Source organism: Delphinus delphis, chromosome 7, assembly GCF_949987515.2.
Source record: "Delphinus delphis chromosome 7, mDelDel1.2, whole genome shotgun sequence".
In the NCBI taxonomy this organism is placed as follows: domain Eukaryota; kingdom Metazoa; phylum Chordata; class Mammalia; order Artiodactyla; family Delphinidae; genus Delphinus; species Delphinus delphis.
In genome coordinates, this window is record NC_082689.1 from 65,396,194 (window position 1) to 65,411,134 (window position 14,941).

General features: G+C 32.5%; 1 protein-coding gene across 1 annotated transcript in view; it reads left to right on the forward strand.

Moving 5' to 3' along the window:
- The window catches only part of SCN7A (sodium voltage-gated channel alpha subunit 7), an 85,680-nt gene that overhangs the window by 21,042 nt on the left and 49,697 nt on the right, over positions 1-14,941 (forward strand). Inside the window, exons 2-7 of the mRNA XM_060015685.1 lie at positions 4,125-4,363; positions 7,643-7,755; positions 8,265-8,354; positions 8,724-8,852; positions 10,239-10,330; positions 13,372-13,578. Coding sequence (XP_059871668.1) covers positions 4,125-4,363; positions 7,643-7,755; positions 8,265-8,354; positions 8,724-8,852; positions 10,239-10,330; positions 13,372-13,578 — 870 coding nt within the window. The remainder of the gene's footprint in view (positions 1-4,124; positions 4,364-7,642; positions 7,756-8,264; positions 8,355-8,723; positions 8,853-10,238; positions 10,331-13,371; positions 13,579-14,941) is intronic.

Below are 14,941 nucleotides of genomic sequence, written 5' to 3' on the forward strand. Positions count from 1 at the left end.
CTATGTTATTAAGATCTCATAGCTAGTAGGTGGCAGACTGAGTAATCAAAGACTGTTGTGCTGTGAAGTGATAACAGAAAGGAAAAGAAGATTATATTTGGACTATACAGTAAGAAGACTGGCTGGCAAATTAAATTTTGATGTTTCAATGGATGGTGTTCAAAAATATTTTCATTAATGGTGGCATCTTTGCAATAAGGTTGCAACCTCCCTTTGTATCTACTTTTAAGGACACTATTTTTTACACACATAAACTTAATAATGATTTTTAGCAGTTAGAATGGATCACTAAAAATATAAAAAAGCACTTTTGCTGTAATATGAAGAGATATATGTTAAAAATGCTTTTGATTTTGTTAACTCAATTATTGTTAATTCAGTGCTGCATATAGGTTTAGTTTAGCTAATATTTAGCCTAAACTTTTAGGTCATGTGATACTCTGTGAATATTCAAAGATTTTAGGATTGCAAAGTTCTAAAAGTACAAGGTCACCATCAATCATATTTGGATCCATTTAAATTATTCTAACTGTTAATAAGTCCATGCTTCCACATTGCTAGTCAGAGGGAAGGATTAATATCCAAGTCAACTTATTCCATTTTTCAATGGCTATTTAGAAAGTGCTTTATTATCTTGAGCCAAATCTATTCTGGCTTCAGCTCATTGCTCCTAGTTCATCTTATTTTTTTAAAGTAGTACTTAAATCTAATTTCTCTTCTACATAAAATCATTCAGATACTTGGACACAATAATGTTCTACTTCAGTCTCTTCTGCTTCAACTAATATATCCTCTATTATTTTAACTGGTCTGTAGATGGCATGATTTGAGTTTTATCATATGCTGATCCCATTTGAAGACCCTCCAGTTACATGCATGCCTTTTAAGAGTGGTCATGGAATACAGCAGAAGAGAGAGAAATTGCCTCCTTCATCTTCCTTCAATACCAATAAAGTTTATATTAGCTTTCTTGGCAGACACAAGTCAGTATTGATTTATATTGCACTTACTATTAAGTAAACCCCCTTGGCAGTTTTCTCTGCTGTAAAAACGTACTGACTGCACTTGTGCAGATGGGTTGTTTTGGTCCAAATTTCAAAACCTTACATGTATTCCTACTATACTATTATTCTGTTAGATTCGACCAATCATTCTAAGATATAAAATCATATCACAGTTAAAATTTTATGTTTAGGGCTTCCCTGGTGGCGCAGTGGTTAAGAATCTGCCTGCCAATGCAGGGGACATGGGTTGGAGCCCTGGTCCAGGAAGGTCCCACATGCCGCGGAGCAACTAAGCCTGTGCGCCACAACTACTGAGCCTGTGCTCTAGAGCCCACGAGCCACAACTACTGAGCCCGAGTGCCACAACTACTGAAGCCTGCACGCCTAGAGCCCGTGCTCTGCAATGAGAAGCCACCCAATGAGAAGCCCACGCACCGCAACGAAGAGTAGCCCCCGCTCTCCGCTACTAGAGAAAAGCCCGCGCGCAGCAACAAAGACGCAACACAGCCAAAAAATTAAAATAAATTAATTAATTTTTTAAAATTTATGTGTAGTTTGAACCTATTATGTGCCAATCACCACACTAGGCATTTTCATTCACATTATTTTATTTTATCCTTATTTAACCCGAGTAAGAACCCCAATTTTATGATTGACAGGTTCAAGAACATAAGTAATTTAACTGAGACCTCTAAGAATATTAATAACAGAATTTAGGATTTGATTGTAAGTCTAATTCCAAAGTTTGTGATTTCATTTATACTAGTCTATAACCATGAATTGTTAAGAATCTATTCAAGGAACTCCATGTAAGGAGTACAATTTTGAAAGCTCATTAAATATTTTAAGGGAAGAAGATTATATATGTAAGTAAGAGCAAACTTCAGTTGTCTGTAGCTTGTCTCCATAAATTGTACTTATTCAAAGCATTTTGACTCCCCTCAATAAAATTTGATATGTGAGGTATTCCTATACATGCATTTGTATGTGTGTATGGTGTATATAAATAATTCTTAATAATCTTTTAATAAGTGTTAGTTTTGTGCATGATATTGAAGCAAGATATTTGAAAAATAAGTAAATTTTATGATGAGCAATTGTTAGTTTTTATTAGTCTGGAAAGAGAGTTCCAAGTAGATATATGCTGACATTCCTATTCCATATTTCTCTCTTTAAAACTGCTTCACACGCATCCTTGCAGCATCTCTTGAGGGTCTTGGGCATAAGCTGCCATTGCTATTGTGAAAATGTCCCTCTCTCTGGTCACAAATAACTGAACCAAGAGGAAATAAATCCATAGGCTGGGCTAGTCAATTAGAGTATCTTTTAATTTACATTTTTGGAGGTAGAGGTTATAGGCATATGGTGGGAACTTAAACTGAAATATCAAAGTTGAGGCAGGCGATGGCGTTTTGTTTTATGTGCATTCTTAGAAGTAAGCATAGGAAGCCATTCTTTAGATAGAATGCAGTAGAAATTAAAAGAAAAGCCGAGAAAACTGTGATGCCATGAACGGCATAAGGAGTTACCCTAGTAATTATTTTCCATTTTTATTTTTCAGGGTACAGAAATGGACTATGTGTCCTCTCCTTGGATGTCTACAAGACTGCCATTTGTATATTTTAAATATCTCTCACACACCTCTTATTTAACCTATTAGGAGTCTGATTCTCACAATGATTGGTACTCCATTATGATTAATGAACATATTTTTTCTTACTTTCCATTAATAGCAAGTAATGGATTCAACTATTAAACAACTCAATTTTACCCAGTAGTGGAAAATTCTGGATTAGCATATATGTGTGTATACATATGTGTGTGATTTCTGTCTTAGGAAAATATTATAGAAGAAATTCAGCTAAGGCCAACACTATTACAGACAAAATATACATATAGAAAATGCTACAGTATCAAGTACAAAATTTCTTATCCTTAATTGCAATAATAAAATTACCAAGGGGGTTAAGAAGAATGTATAAAGAATAATCAGTCAGTTGTCACTGAGCAGGATCATTTGAAGTGTAGGTTTTGACAGAAATTGGACTGGGAAAAATCAGCAAAAGAACATAATTTTATGAGAGGAAAGAATCAGGTTCATAAATGGAGAATTGATGCATGAAATTGTATTTAATGAAGACTAATTGAGTGACCCATAGGACGGCTTGAAGTAGATAAAGACTAGAATTGAGAGAGACCTGTAAAGACTACTAGAGCAATCCAGAGATAGAATTACAAAGATGACTATCTTGATGTAGGTATATGAACAGTGGATAATATTTAAATACCTAATGGAAAATAATTGTAAGAAAATTACTTTTTTCAGAGGAATTAATGACAAAGAAAAACATTTCATGAGTAACTTTCAAGGCAATAAGTTTATATGTGTGTGTTTTTTTTTTACAATGGCTAGAAGGTAAAAGAGTGATTCTAGTCTTGGGGAAAAACAACAAACTTTGTTTTTACTTGTTAAATTGCTGTTATTGGTGGATTGCCACATAGATGACTGAGGGAAGGGAGTGTTTGGGGAAATGTACTTGGTAAATACCCATGTACGGTAGTTAAAATTCTGTGTTTGCCTATGTATTTACCAAAAAGATGGATATAACTAGGGGAAAAGCAGAACTTTAAAGGATATCAAAGTTAAAATTTCAGAGGAAAAACTAAGTCAAAGGAATTAATCAGAGCTATAGGAAGAGATAAAGAAGAGGGGGCCCCCAGAGCCAATGAAAACTGAGTTTAGAGAAGGAAAGTCTAGTCAGTAGTTAAATACAGCTGAGAGTGAAATAATTGGATTTGGCCTTCCAACAATCTCTAGCCACTTTAGAACTCTTTCATTACAAGGGAGAAACTGAAAGGCAGATTTCAGTAAAAGAAAGAAGATTCAATGGATGAATAAATGAAATAGAATGAGTTATTTGTGAAATTACAAATTAAGTCTAATATTAAGTGAAACAAAACCAAGTTTAATGACTCAGATTTCTCTAAAGCTCAGGAATTTTCTTTGAATGCTTTTATTCAGTTTGCTCTTCTCTTTTATTCCTATCCTAGACTTTTAAAATTTTAAATTTTTCTTTATATACACAAATCTTATCTAGAACTGAAGAAAATACTTTTCAGGTGCAAAATTGGAAATGGCTTCCCCAGAACGTAAGGGCCTTGTCCCCTTCACCAGAGAGTCTCTTGAAGCTATGGAACAGCATAGTGCTAAAAAACACAGTGAGGAACACAAAGAAGATTTAAAGCCAAACACTGACTTGGAAGCTGGAAAAGAGCTGCCATTTGTTTATGGAAATCTTCCTAGAGCAATGGTGTCAGAGCCATTGGAAGATGTGGACCCATACTACAAGAATAAAATGGTAAGGATTAATTAAACTTATTATGACTATATTTTTATTCATTTTCCAGACATGTGAAAAATGTAATTGAGATAGGATGAAAGAAGATGGAAGAATAAGTGAAGAGGTAATTTTAAGTTACAGAAAACTGGATAAGAAATTTCACACATATTTGAGATTTTTATCAAAACCGAATATTTGCCTGGTAGGTTAGTTTGTTTAGGGTTACTTTACTTTGTATGTAACAGGCTATACTGTTATGCCTTGATGTAAATGATTTCTTTTATGTGAGCATAATGATTGGCTACTTAAGATTACTGATTTTAAAATAACTATCATGTAAAATTTCCATACTATGTACAGCAATTTCAACTGTTCAACTTGATGAGCTTACTCGGTAGTTAGGAAAATAAAGCCAATGTATATTTCATTCATAAATTTTATTCATTCATACAGTCACAGCCTCTCTATCCAGAGAATGATTTGAGGAACTTACTAAATATTTTGAACAATCCAAAAAGAAGCACAAAATGATAAAAATAAAAATAATTATGCTTAGAAAAGACAGATCTGTGTAGACTGACAAAGCTGGAAGAGTCTCTACTAAGAAAATAGAATTTGAGTTATAGCTTGGAGAACACTTCACATTTTTACAAGGCAAAGGGAAGCTCTTCAATGAACAGTCAGTCAATAGCAGGTATTAATTCTGGAATAGGGAAGAGACAGGCTGATGATAGAACTAGAACCCTGTAGCTGTGTTGCAGATTGTGGGAAATAAGATGAGATAACAGAGATGGCAACATGGCTTTAATGTGGTGGCCAAAATACTGGTGTAATGAATGCAGTGTTTAAGTAAGATTAATCTAGAGATTCCTAAATTACTATTGCATGGAAGAGATAGGGTCAGAAAGATGAAATTAGAGAGAAAACAATTGAGGCCTGAAGTCAAGAGGTCTGGATTATAGGAGTGTCTTGGAGAGAGAGGTAACACACCCGAGACGAAATAGCAGGATTTGAAGACTGATTAATAATGCCAAGGTTTCCAGCTTGAAAGAATAGAAGTGCTTCTGACAAAAATGAAGTAACTATAAAGAAAGATCAAATTTGGGAGAGATGAAGATTAGTCCCATTGTAGACAAATGTAATTTGATATTCTTGTAGAGTGTTCAGTGATTTTACCAAATGGGTGAAATGGAAATGAATCACTTTCTGGACAGAAGGCAAAGTGAGAATTTTGTATAATCACAACTCTTTTGAATACTTTGCATGGTGGAAGCGTATTGACAATTTACAGTATAAATGTATATATTAACAAAAGACTCCAGTATCTCAGGTAGACTCCATGGGCATTATGCATCATTCGCTATAAAACACCTATAAAACCTTAAGAACATTTTAGTGAAAATGTAAGTCCTCATCTCAATTATCTCCGCTTTCACTTTTGCTATGCTTAAGTCATTAACAGTTGATATAACAGTAACCTTAAAGGTAACTCTATTATAGCAGAGTTCTGGGTTCTTTGTAGTGTTTACAGACGTGACAGACAAATCTAGGTGTGTTAGTGAAGACAAAATCAAAGATTTTGAAAAAAACCAAAAACGGTAAGGATACCTTAGTATAAAAAGTATTGTTATTAGTGATAACACAAAGATACTAAAAATTTTAATTATATTTAGTTTACTCTGTTAAAGATGGCATACAAATAAATAATTCTAAAATGAAATGAACAATTTCAGCACTTAAACATTAACTAGAAAATTATTCTATCTGGATCTACTCATTCCTTCACAAAGACATAAGTTGGTTGGCTACATCCTGTGTGAAGTTTGAAATTGTTTTGGAAAATACATGGAAAGCACATTTTAAACAATCAGATTTATTTTATTTGGCCCTTTTTACTTTCTTTTTGCTTTTAAAATGGAAAGAGGGACAATAACTACAATCAGGCCAAAATACACACAAATTGTATGTTGGAGAAGTGTTCCATTGAGGAGAATCAGAGCATGGTTTGTTTTCCATTTAGAATAGGTATCCATAAAATATCAATGAATATATATTTGTATATATAGACAAATATAAATACCAATGTATAGTCACATATACACTTCTGTATAATTATATATTAAATATAATATATATTTTAGTATATTATAATATATTTTATCACATTGCATTATACACTATCCATTACTGTTACATAACTGTTACATTATACTCTATATAATGTTTACTATGTGTAATATAGTTATGCACACACCACAACAAATGAATTTTCCAAATGGGCATGTATATATAGTAAAAGTACACATATGTATGTGTGTATATACTTATGTGCGTGTGTATATATATATACAGACATACACACATACATATACACTTTTACTGTGTATCCATATTTTACACACATATACATATACACACATATACATAAGTCCTTTTTAAAATGTTTCTGATTTTTCCCTTTTTTGGTTTAATATTTCTATATGCCAACATATTAGTTTTACATGATATAAACTTGTTTTAAATATGTTTATGTCGGGGCTTCCCTGGTGGCACAGTGGTTGAGAGTTCGCCTGCCGATGCGGGGGACACGGGTTCTTGCCCCGGTTCGGGATGATCCCACATGTCGCGGAGCGGCTGGACCCGTGAGCCATGGCCGCTGAGCCTGAGCGTCCAGAGCCTGTGCTCTGCAACGGGAGAGGCCACAACAGTGAGAGGCCCGTGTACCGCAAAAAAAAAAAAAAAAAAAAAAAAAAAAAAAAATATATATATATATATATATATATGTTTATGTCATTGATAATTTACAAGTGGGGTTTTATACCGTAGGTAATTACTAATGATTAATGTAATGTTTGAGTGCATTCGGTCACTTTTACTACTATAATCCCATACCTTATTTGCTTCAAAATAAAATTAACTTATTTTACATTCATTGAATTTTAGTATGCTTAAATGCATACCCATGAGCCATCTGGATACAGATTTCTTTCTATTACATTAGTTTTGCAGGAAGACTTGAGGATTGGTGTGTGGCAAACAGTTTTCTTAGGTAGAACACTGTTTAAAAAAAAGTGATAGATAAGGCTAAATATAAGTAAAAATAGTTTAAAGAAAACTTTCCATTTGATTTAGTCTGTAAAAGGATATCAAAATGTAAGAAGTATAACTGTTAGACTTCATGACAAATGATCATTGGCAATATGCTTCATAATTGATGAGATCATAATTTCTCAGTTCTAATTTCAGTTGATGTTCTTTATTTTCATTTCACTTGATGTTCTTCTTTTCCTCTTACAGACTTTCATAGTATTAAATAAAAAGAGAACAGTATTCAGATTCAGTGCCACCTGGTGTACATTGTCTCCTTTCAATTCAGTTAGAAGAACAGCCATTAAGATTTTGGTACATCCATATCCTTTTCTGTTGGTTTTAAACTGTACTAATATCAAATGCAACTATTCTATTCAGATATTGCTGCAGTCTTTTTCTCTTTTTAATTTTCATTTTAGGTCATACTGAAATCTTGATTATAACTGCACTGTGTTCCATATTTGAAAGTACATTTAAAATATATTTTCTAGGGACTTTCCTGGTGGTCCAGCAGTTAAGACTCCGCACTTCCACTGCAGGGGGCTCGGGTTCGATCCCTGGTCAGGGAACTAAGATCCCACATGCCTCGTGGCCAAAAAAATATATATATATATATATATATTTTTTTTTTTTTTCTTTTCTAGTACACACAACAGTAGTAAATGTTAACAAATCTTAGTAATCCTCATTGTTTTCAATATGAGGAGTATATTTTTTTGACATTTGAGAAACTATGTGATCTCATATGTGTAAATACATATAAACAGATTATAGAAACATGTATTTCCAATATTATTTTTATTAACATTATTCCTTGACAATAACTTACCTTTTTCCGACTGTTAATTTTAATTAGCATCCTGATTGACTGCATATTTATGTCCATGACTGATTTGCCAAAATGGGGGCCAGCATTACAGTAAGTTATATAATTTTATTGTGTATAATTGCATATATGATTATATTTTATATTTAATACATTGTGTTACAGTACATTATATATTACATAATATAGCAAATTAATATTTTTAATATATAATTTACATTGTACGTAATATAATATTTATACACATTCCACAATTAATTGATAGTCAAATTTCATGGTTAATGCTGTAAGACATAGCCCACTCTAGAAGCCCTAACTAAAGCCCTGTCCTATGGTCGTCTGGTTGATTGGTTGGTTGGTTGCTTGGTTGCCAGATAATTATCCTCAACATAGTTCTTCAGAGTTGACGATGTATTAGTCTCACTTTTAATATGAAGTTATTATATGAAAACTTTTCTGCAGGAATACTTTGCTTGGAATTTATACATTTGAAATACTTGTAAAACTCATTGCAAGAGGCATCTGGGCAGGATCTTTTTATTTCTTTGGTGATCCATGGAACTGGCTCGATTTCAGTGTAACTTTGTTTGAGTGAGTATTTCTTTTAAGTTGCAAACATCTTAATAACCTTGCTAAGAAAATGCTTTTCATAAAGAAACATTGAGTATGATAAAGTTTTCTGCCTGCAAAAATTCTGTGAGTAAAGAATAATTCATAAATCATAGCCATAATGAGCTCCCTCAGGCAGCTCCAACTGAACTAATCCTTAGAATATGCATTCAAAATTAAAGGAGTGGGATATTATCTCTGTAATCTACCCAAAGCAAAAACAATAGATTGAATTTTTGCATTTGAAGTGATTATTTTCAGTGAACAGAAAATCTCCTGGGAGTTTAAGAGAGGATCCTGACGTATTTGATTCTTCTCTAATCTACATTGCTTAAAAACAGTAAATATTCTAGTTATCAGAATAAGATATTTTATATGCACACATTTTTCTAGAATGATACATTAAGTTCTAATAATTTACATGTGTATTGATTTATTTAATCCTTCTACTTAGTGTACTCTATTTTATGGCTAAAGAAATTGTCACTGGCATCAAACTTCTGTTAAAATAATTTAAAATAATACTCTATTTGTGGACTTGGGGTCAATTTTTTTGAAAAAGAAATAACCTTTATAAAGAACATAATTAGTTTCTGCCATGTTGTAAGCAGTCAAAACATAGTAGCTAATATCGTTGAAATTATTATCACTACTACTTCTACTATTACTATTATTATTTCTGCTCTTGCCATTGCTATTAGCTAACACTTAGGTAACACAGCTAACATTTAGCCCTTAGTATGTGCCAGATGCTTTGCCATGAACTTTACATATATTAACTTATTTAATCCCCCCAAATCCTCAGAATTAGGAAGTATTATTATCCTTACTTTACGTTTGAGGAAACTAAGGCAAGAAAGATTAAGTAATTTAAATAGTGGAGCCTGTATTTCTACATGGTCAGTCTGGCTACAGAGTCTGTATCCTTAACCACTATACACCTTTACTTCTGCTGTCATCACCATCACCATTCTCATCATCATCATCACCTCATCACCATCATTATCATCACCAGAAGTTTAAATACTTAAATTTTATTCCTTTAAAAAACTGTGGATTTCCTTATTTTTAACTATCTCTTCACCAATTAGATTCAAAGTATTTATGAACATAATATAGAGTATTTGATATGGAATTATGACTACTCAGAGTGTCAAGCTTTTATAAACTCATAATTTGTTTGTAGATCAATATTTACTTGGATACCTTGCACTATAGCAGTCTTTCCCTTCCAATCAATAATAAAACTGTTTGCAAAATGCAATAATGAAAGCAAGTGAAACATTTGGATATATGGTTTTAAAAATAAGTTTCAAATAGTATAAAGAGCCAATATGACTTCTAAATGACTCCAATTTAATCCCACAGGCATATATCAAGATATTCACCTCCAAACTTCATTTCAATATTTCGAATTACAAGAAATTTGAGAATTTTGAAAATTATTCCTTTAAACCAAGGTAAGAAAAGGCACTGGGTTCTTCATTTTGTTTCATGTACTTCTGTGTATTCATCTGAACACCCCTATTATTGCTTGAAGAAATGTTAAATTGAACAGTGTTTCAGATTTGGAATAAATGAATTATCTGATTTTCAAATTTATTTCAGTCACTCCGGGAACGGCAAGAAAGAAATATCACATTTTTTACTAATTTGAAATGGGTTCAATGCTTTTGATAATAAAATATAGAGCTCAATCAAAATATATTATTTTTCTATTTTTTTCTTTTTTACTTATTCTTATGTCTTAAATATGAACTTATAAAATTGTCCTTAGACTTCTGAGAGAGATAGCAGTTTAGACAGATATCTAATCTGTCCTCTTCTTTTCCTCACTGTGTCTAAAAACCAGTTGAAATGAGCAAAGCAATATAAAATAAGATAAATTTCCTTTTGCTGTCAGTGCTTGGATAGGATGCATTCCACATGCCACAAAGTTTAAGAAGATTCTGCTAAATAAAGTGGAGCTGTGACCACATTGATGGAAGAAGCTGACAACTAATTTACACCTCCCATTCCGGAAAGAGTCTTAGAGAAGCCTACCAATACCTTCTGATTTGTTGTTCTGAATGAATAAAAACAATCAGCTAGGAAAACTTGACCCTGAGTTTTGTTTTGGCTTCTATGAGTCAGAGGTATTATGAAATAGTTGAACGAATAAACCCACAGGCAAGTGTGATAATACCAAAAATAAGATCTACAGGCAACTTTCATCCACTGGAACACCATGAAAAAGGCCAGATATATTGCATACTCTGTACTTGGAGAACAGGCTGGGCAAAACAGCAAAAAAAGATTGGAGAAATATGGTAATGGATGCCTAACCTTGTGGATATACTGAAAGATTAAATAGTACACATTAAACAGGTGAATTGTGTGGTTTATAAATTATATCTCTTATTTTTCTTCTAATACATTGGCAATGAGATTTTTTTAAAATGTCCTAGCTTTAGTGAAGGCCTGACTATATATTTATAGTCTCTGGTTTATGCATTGGTTCAACATCTCAACAATTTGAACGTATGAATCGATACTTAAATATGGTCATATATTTTGATACAGAAATTCCATTTCTAATGTAATACTTTAAAGAGACTTGCATATGGCAAAAAAAATTAATAGTATTATTCCAGGTGGCAAAAGCAGCTATAAATATGTATTTCGGTATGATAGCAATTAAAATTGTATATCTACTCTAGATATCACATTTCTTTAACCACAGGAATAACTTTATTTCAACCCTATTCTATTACACTCAAGAAATCTAATCATCTGAGGAGGTCATTTAAAAAATAGATTTTCAATTCTCACAATGATATATGAAATAGGTATCACTATACCCATTTAAAAAATAATAAAACAAGCATAGAAATGTTGGTAACTTGCTCAGCGTCACAGAGCTAGTATATTCTCATCCATTGTTGAGCTGAGTAACTATTAGGATCATAAATTTAAACAGACCAACAAATAAAAAAGGAGCAAGGGAAAAAGAGAAGGAAGGAAGGATGGAAAGAAGGAAGGAAGCAAGGGAGGAAGGAAGGCTTATAGTAGTTTCATCAATGGAATTTAATTATGGGGTTTTTGTTGTTGCATCTTCTTGTTTTCTATGTTTTCAAAATTGAGCATGTATTATTTAATAATTAGAAAAATGAATGTTCTTAAATAAATCTAGCTTTAAAGTTGAATTCTCGATTAGTAAGTATTCTGATATAAATACAGCCACATATAATCACAGTTATGTGTTATTCTCATTTCTAATCATTAAAAGTTTTTCATGTTTTACTTAATCAGCTCCAAAAATTGAGTTCTTAAAAAGTTAATGAGATAGCCACTATGGAGAACAGTATGGAGGTTCCTTAAAAAACTAAAAATAGAACTACCATATGAACCAGCAAGCCCACTACTGGGCATATACCCTGAGAAAACCATAATTCAAAAAGTGTCATGTACCACAATGTTCACTGCAGCTCTGTTTACAATAGCCAGGACATGGAAGTAACCTAAGTGTCCATCAACAGATGAATGGATAAAGAAGATGTGGCACATATATACAATGGAATATTACTCAGCCATAAAAAGAAACGAAATTGAGTTATTTGTAGTGAGGTGGATGGACCTAGAGTCTGTCATACAGAGTGAAGTAAGTCAGAAAGAGAAAAACAAATGCCATATGCTAACACATATATATGGAATCTAAGAAAAAAAAAATCGTCATGAAGAACCTAGGGGCAAGATGGGAATAAAGACACAGACCTGCTAGAGAATGGACTTGAGGATATGGGGAGGGGGAACGGTAAGCTGGGACAAAGTGAGAGAGTGGTATGGACATATATACACTACCAAAAGTAAAATAGATAGCTAGTGGGAAGCAGCCGCATAGCACAGGGAGATCAGCTCAGTTGTTTGTGACCACCTAGAGGGGTGGGATAGGGAGGGTGGGAGGGAGGGAGATGCAAGAGGGAAGAGATATGGGGATATATGTATATGTATAACTGATTCACTTTGTTATAAAGCAGAAACTAACACACCATTGTAAAGCAATTATACTCCAATAAAGATGTTTAAAAAAAAAAGTTAATGAAAGAATGTATAGAATACCGCTATTTCAAACTATTTCTTGTTTCAACATTTGCAACCCATGTTGATTTTTAACTCTACGCCTTTACCTATGCTTATAAATAATGGTGATTGGTATGAAAAGCAATAGCCAAGAGAGAAGGCCTGTTCTTTATGTAGTAAAGAGAAACAAACAAATAACTAATTTAAAAATACTAAGTTATGTCTAAATTATTGCCAGGTGTAATAAATTAGCAATCATACAGAAACCTCAAAGTTAAGGGTTTTATTCATTTTAGTCATTGGACCTAGATAATGGTGAACTAAATTATAAAACACAAAGCTATTGATTTCGATGGCATCTGCATTTGCCATGGGAGAAGTTTGCTAATCCTGCTTTACTAAGATATTTTATTTTATCGAAAACAAACCTTTCTCTTTTCAGGTCTGAAGTCTTTTGTAGGGATCCTGATCCATTGTTTGAAGAAACTCACTGGGGTCATTATCCTAACTCTCTTCTTTCTGAGCATATTTTCTCTAATTGGGATGGAGCTCTTCATGGGCAACCTGAAGCATAAATGTTTGCGATGGCCCCAAGAAAATGAAACTGAAACACTGCACAACAGAACTGGAAACCCTTATTATATTCGAGGTAAGAATCCCTTGCATCTATATCAAAAAAATTAAAACTTTTCTTACTGGCAAAACATTCTTCACAGAAATATTGAACATTCAATTTCAGAACAAATTTGACTTCAGAACAACCTTCATATAAATGCCATAACTATGCTCAAGTACTAATTTGGATCAGTTTCCTTTATCAGGATAATAAAGTTCCAAATCTTCAGACAGTTAAATCAGGGAAACCTAACTTTGGAATTGCTAAAACTTGCAAGTTTTATCCTTTCATAAATAAATAAATATGACCAAAGTCTTAATTGCAATTTTATCAGAGTACAATCCTCATGATACTACCTTTCTTCGATAAAGTTGTTTAAAATTTAAATGTAAGTGTACACATTATAAACTTTGGGGTGATCATATAAATCAAAAAATGACCTACAATATAGAAAGTCTTACTATTGTTGTATTTCAATTGCTGCTGCTCATTTTAAATGCTTTGAGTTATACTTTGATGAATAATGAAAATATTTTAGGCTAACAGAAATAATGTCAAACAAGTATTGCTTAGCCCTTATACATAAGTAATTCATATGCCTGATCACATATCTTCACCATAATCCTGCAGAGAAGACATGAATAACCCCTGTTACCAACAGGGAAACAGAAGTAAAGAGAAATTTTGTGAATGTTCTAGCATACTATAACCACTCGGTGGCAAAACTAGGATTCTAGCCAAGCTCCATCTGGCTTTAAAACCCATTCCATTTTCACCAGGCCATACTCTCTTATTAGATTTTTCCCTCATATTAAAATCATCAGCTCCTTTCTGACAGTATTTAGAAAAAACCAAAAGCATATTGTTCAACTAATAAAAATAAAATATTGTTTAACCTTAAGTAGTCCTTCTACCTTAATTTTATTTATACTTTGGATTTAATAAGTTCTAAAACAAATCTTAATAAATTTTACTCTTTGGTTTATCCCATAATATGATTATGATGCAAGTAATGCAAAATTATTAGTATATATGTGAAATGTTTCCTTATTATGTAGGTCTATTTCATGGTCTTAATTCTAGTGATAAGAACAATAGGAGATGGTTGTTAAATCTTAGATTCCAAATGAAATCCCCTTTAACTTCTTTGATGTTGTAATAAAAATATGCTAATTACTAAAAATTTTGCTACTTCACTGGTTATTGCTAAGAAAATAGAGTCCAAGTTCTTTTCTTTGTTAAAGTATGTATCTTATAATGAAATCATTTTAAAGATTATCACTTTCATATTTGTCCAATTCTAGTCATTCCATTTTCTCAAATAGCATGTTAGGAATTGCTGGAAATATATTTGCAAAACATTATTTAACCTAATTTCCATGTCGTAGTCCTTGTA